The sequence below is a fragment of the Aedes aegypti genome, chromosome 3, assembly GCF_002204515.2.
Source record: "Aedes aegypti strain LVP_AGWG chromosome 3, AaegL5.0 Primary Assembly, whole genome shotgun sequence".
Lineage (NCBI taxonomy): Eukaryota > Metazoa > Arthropoda > Insecta > Diptera > Culicidae > Aedes > Aedes aegypti.
This window is the reverse complement of record NC_035109.1, coordinates 84,359,129-84,378,719: the sequence shown is the minus strand read 5'-3', so window position 1 is coordinate 84,378,719 and position 19,591 is coordinate 84,359,129. Positions and strand designations below refer to the sequence as shown.

Below are 19,591 nucleotides of genomic sequence, written 5' to 3'. Positions count from 1 at the left end.
AAAATCAAAACATTTCATTGAAAATTGAAGTAGCGTCCACAGTAGCGTTTGTAAATTTCAATATGCTTCAAATTTGTTTGCATCATGGAATGCCCTGTCCATAGGTGATGGGGTTGACGGTGATTCATCAAGTGATTACATATTGTTGATATTGTGAAAAATTACTCTAATGCTAATATATTGATCGCGAAAGTTTATCGTAATTATAACTTATAAAATGTAAACTAGTCTAATAGTTTTAAGTTAAATAATGACATGTGTTTCAATGCTTAAATATATTTTACACTTGATTTATCACACCTTCAGCATGAGTTTAGTTACTGTCGCATGATCTAACACCAGATAACTACACGTAATGCTGGAGGGACCGGCAGGGCCTACTACCAGTCTCTACTAACACTCAAATCACTAACAAGACTGGGAAACCAACGATCACCTTCATCAGTAGCACTATTTCTAATAGTAGTATAAGTTCAATATACAAAAATCTTTTTCAGTAGACCACGAGGCGCAAGAGTGGGTGCGGGTGGTCTCTGCGTCTCACAGGTCATTGGAAATAGACTTTTATGTTAGGTTTACTAACAATGTAGTAATTATTACCTTAGTAAGGTGCCGTAATTCAGTGTATCGCCTAAATCCGCGTATTAGGTCCGAAATTTGTTGAAATTTAAGAAAAAATTTAAAATTTGCTCATACTGCTATTTGTATATGATGGTAATGCATCATAATTCCAATTAAAATTATCATTAACAATAATTTACGATTTTTGATAAATATTCCAAAATGTTCTGAATTACGGCATTTTACGGTATTGCGGTATATAGTAAGGTAGGTTGTAGCGGTATTATAGATTGTTTAGTAGTGTCACTGATATATGTATAATAATTAGAAAACTGATGACGCTGTTGTTACGGAAATGTTTCATTTTTAAATGTCTTTCATAAAATAATATAATATTGTTGAACAAAATGCTGTAATTTATAACTTATTTAATTCTCTAAGTATGTTGCACTACTTTGCATTTATCACACCAACACTGGCGACATTAGCGTTCTTTGGATAGTATTTCTGTTATGTAGTAGTAACATCTATTGTTTTTATTCTAACGATCATAGCATAATTATCATGAGCGTAGTAGTGGAAATAACAAGATGTCGTCGCGTTAATTTTATCATAATGATCTTTTATCTACATCCGTCGAACCATTCTGAATGGCCGTTGTGAGAATATCACCAAGAACTTCTGACATGCAATAAAGCTGGATTGTCCTACATTGAAACATTAAGATTTTGCTCTTACGAATAAATTTTATGTGGTTTATAATCAGTTTCAGGGATTGTTATCGTGGGAACCCAAAGAGCGAATTTTGTATGACTTCAGTGTAGGCCAATACTGCAATAAAGCATGTTACAATCACTAACATTTCTCCCTATCCTTGTTTTCATATTTAACCCGCCACTACAACGAGCAACAATGGCCGAGGAAACACGGATACGGGAACGACCGTCGGAACCAACGGATCAACGAAGCTAACTTCAACGAAGCAGCAACTTCCAGCTAAATAGGACAAGTATCGATATAACAGTATATTTTTTTAAAATAACAATTCAACATTGACATTTAAGACTATAATCCCACCTAAAATACAAGAGTAATCACAGTAGAATGACTGAAAAGTACACTTAAATGACAAATTGTTTTAAATTATTTCGAGTAGACAGTAATAATACGATAATGACACTACTTTTTCAAACAAATTCGGGATGGCTTATTTTCACAATGTTTCCTTTTCAAAAAAGCAAGGGAATACGAGTAAAAAATTTTGGGCCTAAAACAAATCATTTCAGAATAAATAACACTGCGGAACAAGTTTTTGTCTCAAGCACCAAAATACCGCTATTCACTCAATTAAGGGTTGCTGAATCCATTGCCGTTTTCAAAATTATCATAGCACGTCTAGTTTTTGAGATATTAGCTGTTGAAAATGCAAAAATGGACTATTTTGGCCAACTTGCATGCAAGTTTCCCAGCTTGTAAGGCAATTTATTAGCTTAGTTTGACACAGAATTCAAACTTTATGTGTATAACAATACTTATCGGCAAAGTTTATAATACTTTCGATGCGGAAAAGTTAATTTTTGATGTTTTAAAAAAGTATTGTATTTTCCCATATAAAAGAAACGACGAATTTTGTATGGAGAAAGCAAGCATGTCGAAAAAATCGGTTTAATCCAAATTTAATCGCGCAATTTCAATCAAATTTAATCCAAAATAAAAGTTTAAGTGCAAAATAGCATGCTTAGTGGATTAGATCACAAAAAAGTTTGATAAATTATACTTTATATTTAATGTAAACATCAATAAAACCTGTGTTTAATACAACTTTGGCGACCTGCAGCTAAGAATTGTGACGTGCCGGAACATTTCTGAAAATGGCATCAGATTCAGCAACCCCCAATCTACTCGAGACACATAATTTGATCCTTGAGACACGCAAAAATGTCATTTTTGTTACGCTGTGTAATTAGTTGCATAGGTAGTTTACTTGACTTTGTTTGTAGAAGTTTAGATAACTAGGTGGATTCTAATTACTGAAACGACAAATCAGAATGAAGATTTAATTCGACAGACAATACTTAAATTGTAAATATTATACAAATGACATGACAAAACAAAATCTTGGTGCATCAACGACGTTGAACATAACTTTAATACAAGCAGTTCAGATGAATAGTCACAAAATAACAGATTACTTGCTTTACTGCTTGTTTAGCTACATAAGTAGATCGTTTTCATGGCAGCGTAATAGCCGAAAAAACGATGAGTATGAAGTTAAAGTTAAAGAACCTTCTGGTCAAAGATGTTGCGTTGCCTACTTCCTAAACTCCAAAACCCCCGGTGTATTATGGAAGGTGTGAGTTTTTAAACTTATGCTGGAGACTTGGCTCCTGACCCCCTTGTACATCAATAAAATAAAAAAAAAATTGTTTGCATCATGCAATGCATGCAGCAGGTGTACAAGCAACAAGAAGCATCGCAGTTTTGTGTTTTTTGTGGTTTATTTAAGGTGAAGATGAATCGAAGCCAAAGTTCAAATTTTCAAGAGCACGGATCTGGAGAACCAAACACCCGTTAGAGCTGAAAACCGAATCGATTGGTCACCAGAAGCCAGTGACCAATCGATTAAGTTTTCAGATTAAACGGATGTTTGGTTCTCCAGATCCGTGCTCTTGAAAATTTGAACTTTGGCTTCGATTCATCTTCACCTTTAGGGGGAGATCCCCCAGTACCGGACACTTAAGCCACTAAATTCATGATTCGAAAAATATTGGTTTTATGTGCTCGTGTTACCCATTTATGATAAATATTATCATTTTTATAGTGTACAAAAAAAAAATTTGAAAATATAAGTATGAATTTTGACATTGCATTTGGATGATGTATTTTAGTACCAAATTGATCGATCTTGAAAGGTGGCACCCAATACCGGACACAATCTGGAAATGCCTCGAATACTGTAAATTTGAACATCATTGAATGTGTTTACTTTAGGAATAGTATATAATTGCCATTTCAATGCATTTGCAACATTTACAAGAACAATTTGAGTATATCATAGTTTGCAAGATGTCCATCAAAAACCTCTTTCTTATATGATGAAAAATAGCACATTTTACGATGTTGTTCTGAGTGTTCATTTTTCTTAATTTTATAGCATGTTTGATGCCATGATCGACGGAATCCATGAAAAATGAATGTATTTTGAGACACTCGTGCAATAATTACAAAAATATCATATAACAAATCAGGCTGTCCGAAACTGGGGGACAGGAGGTGCTTAAACAAAATTGTAATTTGTCCACATTTAGTCCAATTATGGTACAAAATACATTCATACTATCAAATTAGGATTATGTTCGAATATGCTTGCGTGATCCAAAGTATTTTTTCATATTCAAAATAATTACTGAATTGACTCAAAATTAAGGCAATACGTCAATTTTTTTGAAATTTTCAATCTTTTGTACTTTTTTAAAAAGGCATGCATATTTCAAGGATGTGTTATTCTTCGCAAACATTAGTCTCCAGAATAGCTTCCTTTACTACAAATACACCATCTTGATTGGACCATGATTTCTCAATGTTTCGACTTTGTCCGGTACTGGGGGATCTCCCCCTACCGGCAAATCGTTTTAGGCACTTGGTTTTTTTCGGACGAGTTGTAAGACCTATTTGAATCAAGGATATTTATTTAAATGCTTCTTGATTTTTCGGATCAGTTATCGACATCGAAAGGCTGAAGGAGTAGACCTCGAGGCTTCACGGGTAGGATATGATTCGTAACTATGGAAAGAAATTAATTTGAGGTTTTTGAGGAATTTGTTTAACCTGTTCCATTTCCCGCAAAATAGGAAGAATGTTTTGTGGAAATGAAGTCATTTAATTCGGAAACATATGGTAAAACGCAGATAAGAGATTTCGGGTAACTTCACACAGAAAGGAGCTTGTTTTACAATTTAATTCAATAATGTTTAGGTAATTTTTGTATAGAAATAAAGTAGAAATAATGCGTGATTGATCATTTTAGCGGTTTGCCGAATTACTCGTAGGAAACGCCGAGTAGCAATTATCTGTGTTGGAAGTAAGCGCGATGCACCTTCACGTTAAATACCGTTCAGATTGGCCAGATCAAACTGCAAAAGTACCACCAGATATGTAGCAAAAGATCCAGCCATCTACAAAATATATGAAATTTTCCTTATCACTGCAATGGCCTTTGATCGGCGCTCGTTTGACAAACCGTGTACAACAGCGTCCAATCCAGATCGAACAATCTGCAAGAGACTTTCGGCGTGTGATGGTACAGTTGATACGAGAAAGTCCCCAACTCTTTGACGACCCGTCGATCGTGCCTTCCATATGCTGCAGCCTTATGGATCATTACCGACGACCGCTTACACTGCAATGAGATCCAAATAGGTAAAGAAGCAAGGTTCGAACGTATTATATCATGTACTGTTTCGTTGACGATACTGGCCGCCACGATCAGCTGCAGTGTGTACACCACAAAGAATCCATCGAACATGGCGTTGACCCACGTTACCCGAAGCGTGACTTCGTCCGTTTGACCGGCATTCGAATGGATCACACTGAATATGGAAAAGATGGTGAAATTGAAGGCGGCAGTCAGGGCGTGCACTACTTGGGTATAGTAGCACTCGTTGAACAGTTCTACTGTATCGCTCAGTAGATCGTGTAAACTTGCGATCCTCTGAACAACTTGACATGTTTGGCGAGAGGTTCGTGGGATGCGATTGATCGCTTGGGGTGTAGTGTTAAGGTGTTTCCTGAAACAAATAACTAAGTAATTAAGCGTTGTAAGTAGTGAAGTAAATCAATCCATACTCACGCAATCGCTTGGTGTAGCTGATCGAAACCGGTTTTTAGCGAATATAAGGTCATAGTGATGTAACACGTGAATATGCCAAGGCTAGTTGCTGATCGGCACATGGCCAATATCGATATCCAGTCAGGGAACATCTCCGACAAATCGAGCCAATCTTCGTTGGTGCGATTGGTTCCAGTGATTATAAGAACAAATAGACCCATGGTCATCCAGAGCCCTGCGCTCACGGTGGATATAAAATGGTGTCTCTGGTGATCGATGTGGAGCCCTAAGGATCTCAGCTGCCCGTCGAGCTCCGCGATGTTTGCCAGAATTTCAAACATACCCTGAGTTCTGAGTCGATACTTTGGGGCCATAAAGAGACTGAACAAAAAGACTAGGATAAACGCCGAGAAGCATCCTACGTTAACTATGTTGGAATCCGTCAGGTAGAAATAGGTCGACGTGCTCTGTATACCTTTGTAAACGAGGTAACAGTCCAACAGAAGGGTGAAGACAAAGCGAAACTGATCGGTTAGTGTTCGATGTAGCGTTTGTGTACTGAAATCGATTGTTTCAAAGTGGAAGTGAAGCAGCTTTATAGCTAAGTATAACGGTCGGAGGGATTCGAAATAATTGTGCACTTTGAACCAACGCATGGTGAACAATGGGCGTTCGTAGAGTCAATGCGTGAAGTGGCATTGCTGTAGTTTAATTGATAGACGTAATAACTAATTGATGGTATGCACATTACTTTGCCGCATTCGATCTAAAGGGCAACTGTCATCAATTACTACTCCTCCCTTTTACTTGGATTAAATTCACCAGTTCTAATTTTGCGTTATATTACCAAAGGTCCAGGAAGCCACGGATACTACAGACCATTGAAATTCGCTAAGTCAAACTGAAAAAGGATTACGAGATATGTTGTAAACGATCCAGCCATCTGTAAGACGAAATAATCATATTGTTATGGAATTCAGTAAACAGAACTCTTTCACATACTGTGTACAGAAGAACCCAGTCTAATTCGACAACTTCATTGCTAATTTTTGTTTTACGATGGTACATCTGTTGAAACATAATACGTAGCTCTTTCATTGTTCGTTTTTCATACGGTCGATAACAAATGTCCTTGCTTATTAGGATCGAAGTTCTTCTACACTGAAACATGGTTCAAAGATAAAGAAATTCTGAAGAACTCGGCGAACTTGACTGATTTGTAAATACTAACCAATTGCAACGAATCTTTACATCACATTATAGGAATACTTTATTTGTTCAGGGCATAATATTTTGGAATCAGCTTCCTATCGAAATTAAAAATAAAACCAGTTTGGGAGGATTTAGGCAGGATTGCATTGCCTTTTTCAGCGGTCAACATCAGCAATGAAAATAAGACAAACACTTTTTTTTTCAACTAAGAGTTTTTGCGTCGGATTTTGTTAGATTGTTCTTACAAATGAATTCATCTTTTGTAGTAATTTAAAAGGATTTTCCTTACGCTACATTATTATACGGAAATAAATAAATAAATAAATAAAATAAATAAATAACTGCTCTGTAGACGAGGCTAGAAAGCACAATTGGCTGTAGTATTATTTGAAGATAGCCCATGTCATAAATCATACTGTTCCAAGACACTCGCATGGTGATGGCATTTGCGTTGGACGCGTACGAATGAATCAATCCGAACACACAGAAAATGGAATATGTGAATGCTACCACCATTAGATACATTATATGACCGGAGTAGTAACGGTTGAACAGCTGTACTGTGTCACACAACTGGTCGTGAGCTTCAGCGATTATCTGAATCAACGGTTGAGCTGCTTCCGCTTTAGGAAGTCGTACAATGACTTGCTGCAATATTAAAAACCTTTCCCGAATCGACCACAGTATCAAACTGCAATAGCAAACGAAGAAGTGCAGAGTTATGAACGTACGTAATACAGCGACAGTTGACGCATCGTCCGGTAGAATCGGTTCGAAGTGTTTCCAGTACACGGTGAATCGTATGTATCCTACGATTCCTAGAATCGCTAAGATGAACATTACCATCGTCCCTAACGAGATCGTATTCGTGACCAAATGCTTCCGATGATCAACGACCGCTCCAAGAACCTCTAAATTCCTGTCGCAATCGGAAATTGTTCGGAACACCTCAAACATTTCCGCGGCTTTGTACCGATTCCAGAGCGGTAGCGAAATATTCTCCTTTAGAGATAGATAGAGCGATACTACGCTGACATAGCATCCGGAGTTGATCAGCATGGAGTCGGTAAGCTGAAGGTAGCCTGAGCTGTTGCGGCAGCCTACGGATACTAAGTACCCATCCAGGACTACAGATAGTATGAAGCGAAACTGGTCCAGTAGCGTACGTTCGACAGTTTGCAGTCGAAAGTTGATGGTCTCGAAATGGATATGTAAATTTTTTGTGACCAAATAGACAGGTCGGAACGATTCCAGGAAGCTAGACGCGTTGAGTTTGAACATCGCGAGAGAATATTCATGCACTGGGTTGGCCATATCATTGATACGTGGGTAATGCTTATGTTTCATTAGTTATTTAAGGTGAGATGAATCGAAGCCAAAGTTCAAATTTTCAAGAGCACGGATCTGGATACCAAACACCCGTTAGAGCTGAAAACCGAATCGATTGGTCACCAGCAGCCAGTGACCAATCGATTAAGTTTTTAGATTAAACGGATGTTTGGTTCTCCAGATCCGTGCTCTTGAAAATTTGAACTTTGGCTTCGATTCATCTTCACCTTAAATACGAACAAACTCGGGATATAAATTGTTATGTTGTTTTTTTTAGGTGATAAAAACTTTGAGTGGAGTCAAAAAATATTTTTCTTTTCTACACTATTCACTTGACCTCTGCATGTAAATTCATGCCGAAAAAAACTACGTGTCATAGCCTTCAATTTTAATTTACAGACAGACAGTTTACGTTTTCTGTGTGGTTTTCTGGGTAAAATAAATTTTGAGTGTTATCGGCAATTCATTTTATTCAAACATGTTCACTTGACTTTTACATCCAATTTCCTGTCGATAAAACTATATGCTAACGCATTGAATTTTGAGTTACAGGCAAACGGGTCCAGAAAATAGGGTTTTTCGTAATGTTTTAGGTAATATGAATTTTGAATGTTATCGAAAATTTCAATTTCTGCTCAAACATGTTCACTTGACTTCTACAAGAAAATTCATGTCGAATAAACTACATGTCATAGCCTTGAGTTCTTATTTACAGACGAACAAACTCCGGAAATATGTTGTTTATTGTGTTAACAATTTTGAGTGTAGTTAAAAAAATATTTTTCCACTGTACAATATTCACTTGACTTCTGCTAATAAATTCATGCCGCAAAAACTAAACGTCATAGCCTGCAATTTTGATTTACAGACAAAAAAGCTCAGAAAATACGTTTTTTGTGTGGTTTTCTGGATAAAATAAATTTTGAGTGTTATCGGAAAATCATTTTTTAGTCAAACAGGTTCACTTGACTTTCACAATCAATTTCATATCGAAAAAACTGTATGTCAACGCATGGAATTTTGAGTTACAGACAAAGGGGTACAAAAATAGGGTTTTTCATAATATTTTGAGTGAAAGAAAGTTTGAGTGTAATCAAACATTTCAATTTCAGCCCAAACGTGTTCACTACACTCAAACAAGCAAATTATTGTCGAAAAAACTATAAGTTATCGCTTTAAATTTTGTTTTATAGTTGAGTTTTTTTTTACAAAAACTAGGAAGTGCCTTTTGATTAATAACTTTAACGCATCTATTTCAAAAACCTAAAAACGAACATCAATCTTAAATAGTGTCCGGTTCCATCGCCGAAAAATTTTTAAAACCGCTTCGAAATCGACAGATGCATGGTCAAAATTGCACTCCCGACTCAGAGCTTTCCGAAGAAATATAAGCGATCATTTATCAAACTAAACGCATTACTGTTCGGAGATGAATAACTAATGAAACATAAGCATTACCCACGTATCAATGATGTGGCCAACCCAGTGCATGAATATTCTCTCGCGATGTTCAAACTCAACGCGTCTAGCTTCCTGGAATCGTTCCGACCTGTCTATTTGGTCACAAAAAATTTACATATCCATTTCGAGACCATCAACTTTCGACTGCAAACTGTCGAACGTACGCTACTGGACCAGTTTCGCTTCATACTATCTGTAGCCCTGGATGGGTACTTAGTATCCGTAGGCTGCCGCAACAGCTCAGGCTACCTTCAGCTTACCGACTCCATGCTGATCAACTCCGGATGCTATGTCAGCGTAGTATCGCTCTATCTATTCTCCTTTTCGCTACCGCTCTGGAATCGGTACAAAGCCGCGGAAATGTTTGAGGTGTTCCGAACAATTTCCGATTGCGACAGGAATTTAGAGGTTCTTGGAGCGATCGTTGATCATCGGAAGCATTTGGTCACGAATACGGTCTCGTTAGGGACGGTGGTAATGTTCATCTTAGCGATTCTAGGAATCGGAGGATACATACGATTCACCGTGTACTGGAAGCACTTCGAACCGATTCTACCGGACGATGCGTCAACTGTCGCTGTATTACGTACGTTCATAACTCTGCACTTCTTCGTTTGCTATTGCAGTTTGATACTGTGGTCGATTCGGGAAAGGTTTTTAATATTGCAGCAAGTCATTGTACGACTTTCTAAAGCGGAAGCAGCTCAACCGTTGATTCAGATAATCGCTGAAGTTCACGACCAGTTGTGTGACACAGTACTGCTGTTCAACCGTTGCTACTCCGGTCATATAATGTATCTAATGGTGGTAGCATTCACATATTCCATTTTCTGTGTGTTCGGATTGATTCATTCGTACGCGTCCAACGCAAATGCCATCACCATGCGAGTGTCTTGGAACAATATGATTTATGATATGGGCTATCTTCAAATAATACTACAGCCGATTGTGCTTTCTAGCCTCGTCTACAGAGCAGTTAGTATTTACAAATCAGTCAAGTTCGCCGTGTTCTTCAGAATTTCTTTATCTTTGAACCATGTTTCAGTGTAGAAGAACTTCGATCCTAATAAGCAAGGACATTTGTTATCGACCGTATGAAAAACGAACAATGAAAGAGCTACGTATTATTTTTCAACAGATGTACCATCGTAAAGCAAAAATTGGCAATGAAGTTGTCGAATTAGACTGGGTTCTTCTGTACACGGTATGTGAAAGAGTTCTGTTTACTGAATTCCATAACAATATGATTATTTCGTCTTACAGATGGCTGGATCGTTTACAACATATCTTGTAATCCTTCTTCAGTTTGACTTAGCGAATTTCAATGGTCTGTAGTATCCGTGGCTTCCTGGACCTTTGGTAATATAACGCAAAATTAGAACTGGTGAATTTAATCCAAGTAAAAGGGAGGAGTAGTAATTGATGACAGTTGCCCTTTAGATCGAATGCGGCAAAGTAATGTGCATACCATCAATTAGTTATTACGTCTATCAATTAAACTACAGCAATGCCACTTCACGCATTGACTCTACGAACGCCCATTGTTCACCATGCGTTGGTTCAAAGTGCACAATTATTTCGAATCCCTCCGACCGTTATACTTAGCTATAAAGCTGCTTCACTTCCACTTTGAAACAATCGATTTCAGTACACAAACGCTACATCGAACACTAACCGATCAGTTTCGCTTTGTCTTCACCCTTCTGTTGGACTGTTACCTCGTTTACAAAGGTATACAGAGCACGTCGACCTATTTCTACCTGACGGATTCCAACATAGTTAACGTAGGATGCTTCTCGGCGTTTATCCTAGTCTTTTTGTTCAGTCTTTTTATGGCCCCAAAGTATCGACTCAGAACTCAGGGTATGTTTGAAATTCTGGCAAACATCGCGGAGCTCGACGGGCAGCTGAGATCCTTAGGGCTCCACATCGATCACCAGAGACACCATTTTATATCCACCGTGAGCGCAGGGCTCTGGATGACCATGGGTCTATTTGTTCTTATAATCACTGGAACCAATCGCACCAACGAAGATTGGCTCGATTTGTCGGAGATGTTCCCTGACTGGATATCGATATTGGCCATGTGCCGATCAGCAACTAGCCTTGGCATAAAAAACCGGTTTCGATCAGCTACACCAAGCGATTGCGTGAGTATGGATTGATTTACTTCACTACTTACAACGCTTAATTACTTAGTTATTTGTTTCAGGAAACACCTTAACACTACACCCCAAGCGATCAATCGCATCCCACGAACCTCTCGCCAAACATGTCAAGTTGTTCAGAGGATCGCAAGTTTACACGATCTACTGAGCGATACAGTAGAACTGTTCAACGAGTGCTACTATACCCAAGTAGTGCACGCCCTGACTGCCGCCTTCAATTTCACCATCTTTTCCATATTCAGTGTGATCCATTCGAATGCCGGTCAAACGGACGAAGTCACGCTTCGGGTAACGTGGGTCAACGCCATGTTCGATGGATTCTTTGTGGTGTACACACTGCAGCTGATCGTGGCGGCCAGTATCGTCAACGAAACGGTACATGATATAATACGTTCGAACCTTGCTTCTTTACCTATTTGGATCTCATTGCAGTGTAAGCGGTCGTCGGTAATGATCCATAAGGCTGCAGCATATGGAAGGCACGATCGACGGGTCGTCAAAGAGTTGGGGACTTTCTCGTATCAACTGTACCATCACACGCCGAAAGTCTCTTGCAGATTGTTCGATCTGGATTGGACGCTGTTGTACACGGTTTGTCAAACGAGCGCCGATCAAAGGCCATTGCAGTGATAAGGAAAATTTCATATATTTTGTAGATGGCTGGATCTTTTGCTACATATCTGGTGGTACTTTTGCAGTTTGATCTGGCCAATCTGAACGGTATTTAACGTGAAGGTGCATCGCGCTTACTTCCAACACAGATAATTGCTACTCGGCGTTTCCTACGAGTAATTCGGCAAACCGCTAAAATGATCAATCACGCATTATTTCTACTTTATTTCTATACAAAAATTACCTAAACATTATTGAATTAAATTGTAAAACAAGCTCCTTTCTGTGTGAAGTTACCCGAAATCTCTTATCTGCGTTTTACCATATGTTTCCGAATTAAATGACTTCATTTCCACAAAACATTCTTCCTATTTTGCGGGAAATGGAACAGGTTAAACAAATTCCTCAAAAACCTCAAATTAATTTCTTTCCATAGTTACGAATCATATCCTACCCGTGAAGCCTCGAGGTCTACTCCTTCAGCCTTTCGATGTCGATAACTGATCCGAAAAATCAAGAAGCATTTAAATAAATATCCTTGATTCAAATAGCTCTTACAACTCGTCCGAAAAAAACCAAGTGCCTAAAACGATTTGCCGGTAAACCATGTTCAAACATTATCTATCACAACATACCTCTATAAAGATACTAACGTACGTTTCTTGAAAAAAAAAACAGATGGTAAGCCAGCAAATGCTACCGGAACTCCACTTGGTCCATTGGTCCGTTGTTGAGTGGCTTTCACGAAAATCATCCTGATAATAGAGTCTCAAATAGAACTTAGTCAGGATGATCCACAGTACTTCTTACGACGAACTCTGCATGGTATTCCCGCTAAAATTGCTGCACTCCATTCCGTGCCCTTATCGCATATAAGGCGTACGATCACGTATAAGGCCATCGAACTATATGATAAGCACTTCTTCATCCTTACAAACATTGCAAAATATTCGTAATAAAGCTGCTTACTTTGTTACGAATATTTGTTTTTACAGCAGGAATACCAACGCCCAAGTGTGCATCGTGCCCCACTTTCCCCCCAACCGACACTCTTTGGTAGCAAGAGCACACTGCGAAAAATCTACACGTCAATTCGAAATGTAGTGGCTTTAGATAGCCATGTGTGACAGAACATGAATGTCATGAGATTGAAAGAAGGCATGAAGTAGAAGAACTCTTGCTCCCAAAAATATGGATTCGAGGCTCAAGGTGTATCAAGCTGATCAAGCTGTAGACCACCGATCATAGGAGAGGTTTAAAAAGCTATCAGCAAGCTGAAGAACTACTAGGAAGGGCATGGGCGTAAGAACAGGGGGCGGAGAGGTCTGGCCCCCTCCAGAATCATCCGAGCCCCCCCTTCCAGAATTTTTGATGACAATAAAAATAAAAGTATAAAATAAAACAATTTAACATAAAGCAAAATCTTCTGAATTACTGTAAATTACGCTTGTTATTAACAAAAAGAAAATCTCTTCAATAGTTACATTATTTTATGTTTTACAACTACAGTAAGAAACCTTCGTTTGTCTTACACAGCATCAGCGTGGCTGTTTTGACTTCGGTGAATCGCGCGACAATCGAAAGCTTAACCGTCCGGCTGTAGATCGATTGATTACTGTTAGAACTAGTTTCTTGTTGTATACGATAAGCGCAATTTTTGGACATCTCCGTTGCAAAAATATCGTGGTAAAAAGCGTCAATATCCTGGAAATTTGTTTCCCAAAATTCGTTTTTTCTAATTTTTTTTTCAGCTTAAAGCAGCATACACTGCTTTCTGATTTCTCATGTTTTTTGATGATACTCTGCTCGAGATGTCCGCTAATGATAATTTCCCTTAAAATTATACATAATAAATTCATACATCAACTTCAAAATTACTGAAGAAATTTATCAGACAATTCAAAATCGACCATAGCGTTTTCAATTCTTTCTTTGATTTTGATTCAATGTTTTAAGTATTTTCGCATGCAAAAATTCATTTAATTTTCAACAGATTTGTAGCAAAATTTTTCAGAAAACTTTTCGATATTTTGTATAGAGTTTTAGTATAATCAAATTCCTCAAGGAATATAGAAGGATGGTCAGAACTTTTACAAATTTCATGGAAATTGGTCAACTAATGTTGTGGGACTTGTTCATACACTCCCGTGCAAAAGTTTGGGTTCACCCGCTCAAAAACATACAAAAGTGTTCTGTCCATATCTCCGTGATTACAAGTCCAATTCAAACTCTTTAAGCCGCATTCGAAAGGCAAAGAGTTATTCTTACTTCGTATGTATTTTTTCAAAAACATTTTTTTAATTTTGTGTACTTATTTTTCACTTAAAGTTGAAACATTTTTTGAAAAAACCCACTGAAAAATCATATCTAATTTCCTCAGAATTGGGTCGACTAAAATTTTAAATCAAAGTGTCTTTAGAATCGTAATCTTATATTCTTTGATGAGACACCACGAAATTTTGGCGGAAAAATCTGGAAAGTATTCAAAATCAATGAAACAGTCAGTCAAGTCATCGTGCAAAAGTTTGGGTTCACCCCTCAGTATGATGCAAATCGTGCAAAAGTTTGGGTTCATCTGAGCCACACGCACATCATTTTTGTCAATATCTCTGCCATTTTTCAACCGACTTTAATAGTTTAAAGCTTTTTTGAGCGCAAATAATGGCGCGTACATGATTGGTTTGAGATTTCACAGATGTAAGTAAGTTCAGGTGAACCCAAACTTTTGCACGATATACCATACTGAGGGGTGAACCCAAACATTTGCACGATGACTTGACTGACTGTTTCATTGATTTTGAATAGTTTTCAGATTTTTCCGCAAAAAATTCTTGAGTGCTCTTCAAAGAATATAAGATTGTGATTCTAAAGACACCTTGTTTTAAAATTTTGGTCGATCCAATGCTGAGGAAATTAGTAATGTTTTTTCAGTGTGTTCTTTTGAAAAATGTCACAATTTTAAGTACATATTTAGTATACAAAGTTCAAAGAATGTTTTTGGAAAAATACATACGAAGTAAGAATAACTCTTTGCCTTTGGAATGGGGCTTAAAGAGTTTGAATTGGACGTGTAATCACAGAGATATGGACTGAACATGTTTGCATGTTTTTAGGGGGTGAACCCAAACTTATGCACGGGTGTGTACTTTCAAAGCGAATTCCATTTCCATTTCATTCAATTTTTTATTAGCAAGATGATTCCAGAATATGTTCCCGGATTTACTTAAAAAAATGCTAGTTAATCTTTCAAAAGTTCAGTTTTTCCTCGACATTCCTCCAAAAAATCATTGATTCTGTCAATTCTAATACTGAGATATTTCACTGATAGTTCTATTGAAAATTCTTCTGTGAATTCCTTTAAATATTTTTCCCAAACATTTTTTTACAAAGTTCAACAAAAGCCCTTAAGAAATGTTTGCAAAATACATCACAAACTGCGTGAAAAATTATTCTCTTTTTTTTCTTGAAATTTTGCTTCAAATCCCCGGTTTATTCATGAGTTGGAAAGAAATATGTTTTTGAAATGTCTCTGGCCTTCGAATCTGCAGAGAAAATTTGTTGAAAAACCCCAGGAAAACTTTTGCTTCCAAAATTAGCACAGCGGTAAAGGAATCTGTAGAGAAACATGTACCAAAATAACTTGGAAGGCGGGAAAGAATTTGTTAAGATATTCATAAAGAAGTTTGTATTGATCTTCCTTAAAACAACTCTTTAGGAATAATTTTACCAGTTCTTTGGTTCGAATTTTTGTGCGGTACAAGGGCGGGATTCGTAGAGGCTTTCTGGTAAATTCTAGAATACCAGAAGGAATACATCTTCGGTAATGTTCTTAGAAAAAAACTTCTATTGTACTGTTCTACAAAATACTCGATATTAGACCCTTCAAGAAGTTTGTTTGGAATTTCTAAAGGTAGGACATGGTTTCTTTCTACATCAATATCTTCACTAGATAGTATCATGAAACTGGAGTTGTTTTTGAATCAAAAACTGAATGTCGATAAGTTTTTAAATGTTATTTATGGAAGAATCCTGAGATTACCATTCGAAAACAATGGATTTATTTCTCAAACTTGAAATAATACTTGATGGAATTTCTGGAGAATTTTGTCGAGAAGTTAAAGAACGAATTGCAAAATCTTAGTAAATCTGAAAAAAAAAAAATTCTTTTGGGAATTTTTGGGGGATTTTTTTGGGAATTTCGTCAGTGCGGTTTAAAGAAAAAAATCTATGAAAAACTTAGATGAATCTCTGGTGATTTTTGCGGCAGAATCTTAGGCAAACAATTAGGGAAAGTGTACCAGTTATGGCCATAGTGGTTCCCTATTTGGCCATATGCAAAATATGGATAACTTTTACATTTTTAATCTTTCTGAATGTTTTAACATCAAGATTTATCCTTTATCTTACTGCTAAAACACAAAAGATTTTTAAAGGCCCTGTTGGCAACAGCAATTCGTCTCTTCAAAGTCAAGCTTGTGAATTTTCGTATTATAGAAAAATGGTGCAGGACAACTTCTAATCGTGCAGGATCAATGATCGATTAGAAGTTATAAATTTATTTGCGCATGTGCACACTTGTCAAGCCCGAATTGTAAGAAGATAATTTAGGCATTTGATCATCCTACGCTACAGGATATACGGAATCAAATTGCGACACACACACATATTTGGCAAAATTCGCACGTTAAACCAATCATATTCAAACTTTCAGGGAGTAAAATAAAAACTGTTTTGAATATTTTCCCATGTTTGTTTTATTCAATTTCAATGCCATACCCAAATGCCCATACTCTTCACACTACTCATAAGGTCCTGTACAACACTTGGACCAACTTTTTTTTTGCGTAGCAGTCCATTTTTTTTCATATCTTCCTCAGATTTTATTTCCTTATGATGCTTCCGAAGTGCCTGCTTCATGATGGCTCAGTACTTTTCAATTGGCCGCAGTTCCGGTGCTTCTGCACGAAATTGTTTTCCTTAGTCTTGTACTACTCCAAAACCTCTTTCGAGTAATGGCACGAGATCAAATCCGGTCCAGAAAATCGTAGGACCATCGTGTGACCTCAGAAGAGGAAGGACGCTTTTGGAGGCATTCCTTCAGGTGCACCTGCTCATTGACCGTTCCAATTGTCACGAATGGGGTGCTCCGCTTTCCTCACGAGCAAATTGCTTGCCAAATCATATATTTTTTGGCAAACTTCGACATCTTCTTCTTTCTAACGTCCTCACGGACATGGAATTTATGATAAGCAGTGGAAAACTGGAGCCCTGCAAGCTCCCGGAAGTCTGCTTTTACATACGTCTCATCATCCAGAACGAGGCAATGTGGTTTCGTCAACAGAGCTTCCGTTGACGTGCTTTACTTACCGTATTCTGCCGTTCATCTCGATTAGGCGCGTTTTGGACTTTGTACGTATGTAGTCCTTCACTTTTTTCGCATCTTGCACGAAATTTTTGGATAGATTCAGTTTCTTCGCCACATCTTGAACTGAACTGTTGGAACTCCTCTTGTAAGTTTAAACTATCCGTTTGTGATCCTTAACACTATACGAAGATCCATTTTTGACACTTTTTCTTTCCGATCGATGATCAAAGATAGATCCGGATTTTCGAGGTAGGTGCGCAAAATTTCTTTGCGCCGCTGTTGTTCTTCCGACTCCATCTTCACAACGATTGTTTATCTGCTAGTGAAACTTATACAGCGTGCATATTGAACAAATTACACCCAAAATTTTAATAGAAGATACCCAACGGGTAAAAAGTTACAGCCATTTAAAAGTGGTGCAAGTTAATTCCGTACACCCTTTACAGGGCAAATTTTGTTTTCGTTCGCAAGTTGCGAGACCTAAGTCCGTAAAAGGCCCTGTTGGCAACAGCAATTCGTCTCTTTAAAGTCAAGCTTGTGAATTTTCGTATTATAGAAAAATGGTGCAGGACAACTTCTAATCGTGCAGGATCAATGATCGATTAGAAGTTGTAAATTTATTTGCGCATGTGCACACTTCTTCTTCTTCTTCTTTCTGGCGTTACGTCCCCACTGGGACAAAGCCTGCTTCTCAGCTTAGTGTTCTTATGAGCACTTCCACAGTTATTAACTGAGAGCTTACTATGCCAATGACCATTTTTACATGCGTATATCGTGTGGCAGGTACGAAGATACTCTATGCCCTGGGAAGTCGAGAAAATTTCCAACCCGAAAAGATCCTCGACCGGTGGGATTCGAACCCACGACCCTCAGCTTGGTCTTGCTGAATAGCTGCGCGTTTACCGCTACGGCTATCTGGGCCCCTGGGCATGTGCACACTTGTCAAGCCCGAAAACAGAGATGGGCTGTTCTTTGGTGCGATGTTGATCGCAGCCTACTTATGTGATATTTGAATATCTGTTGGTCAAGGTAACCATGTGCGTTGACCACGCTCGGAGCTCGTGGTCGATAAAGCAGAAGCCTCTATATTCGGCGCGCCCCACAAACAAACGATTGTGCATGCTGCACAAAGCTGTGATCAAGCTGTAGACCCACCGACCATAGGAGAGGTTAAAAAGGCTATCAGTAAGGTGAAAAACTGTAAGGCTGTTGGGACGAGGTCTCGGTCGAGCTTCTAAATCACGGGAAGTGAGCAGATTTACTATTCGATCCATCGAGTACTTCTGAAAGTATGGGAGGACGAAGAAATGCTCACAGGTTGGTTGAATGGTCTCATACGCCAAATCTACAGGAAAATACACAGACTGGAATGTTGCCAATTACTGAGGAAGCACCCTGCTGAATTAGACGTACAAAACACTGTCGCGCATTCTGTTTAACAGTCTGAGATTGCTCGAGGAGTCCTTTGTCAGCGAATACCGAGCTGGTTTTCGTGAGAGCCGCTCGACAGCAGACCAGATGTGTATCTTACAAACGACCGTAAATAATTTACGGGAGTATAATTTACAGAATCGCTATCTGTTTATTGATTCCAAGGAGGCGTAGGATTCAGTGGAAAGAAATGAGCTGTTGCAGATGATGTCTGAACATGGTTTTCCGGCGAAACAAATTAGGCAGATACGTGCTGCGTTGGATGATTCGAAATCAAGTGTTCGGATTGCAGACGAGCTGTCAACCTAGTAATTTCACCTAAAATATTTCCATTTATTTCACCAGAAATAACCCTATAAAATCATGTACTAAAAAACTATTGGAGATAACTTTGATTACATGAATTAATTCATCTTAAAATGAAATCTTCTGAACCTTCTCGTTTCAACTTCAAAAGTTTTAATGAATAGCTTGTAAAATAGATATTATGATTGCCCAGCGCATTAAATAGTTTGTATTTTTCATTTTTGTTACAGATTGTTGGATGCTATCGCCCTGATCCTCGCATTTAACACTCCCTGAAAAGCATTAACCCAAAGACCAAAGAATGACTTCACGGTAAGT

The 19,591-nt window shown here is 38.0% G+C and overlaps 3 protein-coding genes across 4 annotated transcripts in view; 2 read left to right on the top strand and 1 right to left on the bottom strand.

The window, feature by feature from the left end:
• The window catches only part of LOC5577449 (TATA-binding protein-associated factor 172), a 93,277-nt gene that overhangs the window by 56,375 nt on the left and 17,311 nt on the right, over positions 1–19,591 (top strand). For both annotated transcript variants that reach the window (XM_021854444.1, XM_021854445.1), the window contains exon 2: positions 19,504–19,585. In XM_021854444.1, coding sequence (XP_021710136.1) covers positions 19,575–19,585 — 11 coding nt within the window. In that variant the 5' untranslated portion in view covers positions 19,504–19,574. The remainder of the gene's footprint in view (positions 1–19,503; positions 19,586–19,591) is intronic.
• On the bottom strand, positions 4,150–6,605 carry LOC5577446. The gene is made up of 3 exons (XM_021854449.1): positions 5,411–6,605; positions 4,802–5,348; positions 4,150–4,736 (listed from the first exon to the last, which is right to left on the bottom strand). Exons 1-3 carry the CDS (start codon positions 6,043–6,045, stop codon positions 4,665–4,667), a joined length of 1,254 nt encoding a protein of 417 aa, XP_021710141.1. The 5' UTR covers positions 6,046–6,605; the 3' UTR covers positions 4,150–4,664.
• Positions 11,510–12,726, top strand: LOC5577448 (gustatory receptor for bitter taste 66a). Its single transcript, XM_001663324.3, has 4 exons — positions 11,510–11,541; positions 11,604–11,934; positions 11,992–12,150; positions 12,216–12,726. Exons 2-4 carry the CDS (start codon positions 11,866–11,868, stop codon positions 12,285–12,287), a joined length of 300 nt encoding a protein of 99 aa, XP_001663374.3. The 5' UTR covers positions 11,510–11,541; positions 11,604–11,865; the 3' UTR covers positions 12,288–12,726.

What these genes read in the sequence shown, in the direction of transcription:
- LOC5577446 (XM_021854449.1), bottom strand. Translation starts at nt 6,045, where the DNA reads ATGCGTTGGTTCAAAGTGCACAATTATTTCGAATCCCTCCGACCGTTA. An exon ending in CAGCTACACCAAGCGATTGC is followed by an intron (nt 5,349 to 5,410) that starts GTGAGTATGGAT and finishes TATTTGTTTCAG; the next exon opens with GAAACACCTTAACACTACAC. An exon ending in ATTGGACGCTGTTGTACACG is followed by an intron (nt 4,737 to 4,801) that starts GTTTGTCAAACG and finishes TATATTTTGTAG; the next exon opens with ATGGCTGGATCTTTTGCTAC.
- LOC5577448 (XM_001663324.3), top strand. Translation starts at nt 11,866, where the DNA reads ATGTTCGATGGATTCTTTGTGGTGTACACACTGCAGCTGATCGTGGCG. An exon ending in CCAGTATCGTCAACGAAACG is followed by an intron (nt 11,935 to 11,991) that starts GTACATGATATA and finishes ATCTCATTGCAG; the next exon opens with TGTAAGCGGTCGTCGGTAAT. An exon ending in ATTGGACGCTGTTGTACACG is followed by an intron (nt 12,151 to 12,215) that starts GTTTGTCAAACG and finishes TATATTTTGTAG; the next exon opens with ATGGCTGGATCTTTTGCTAC.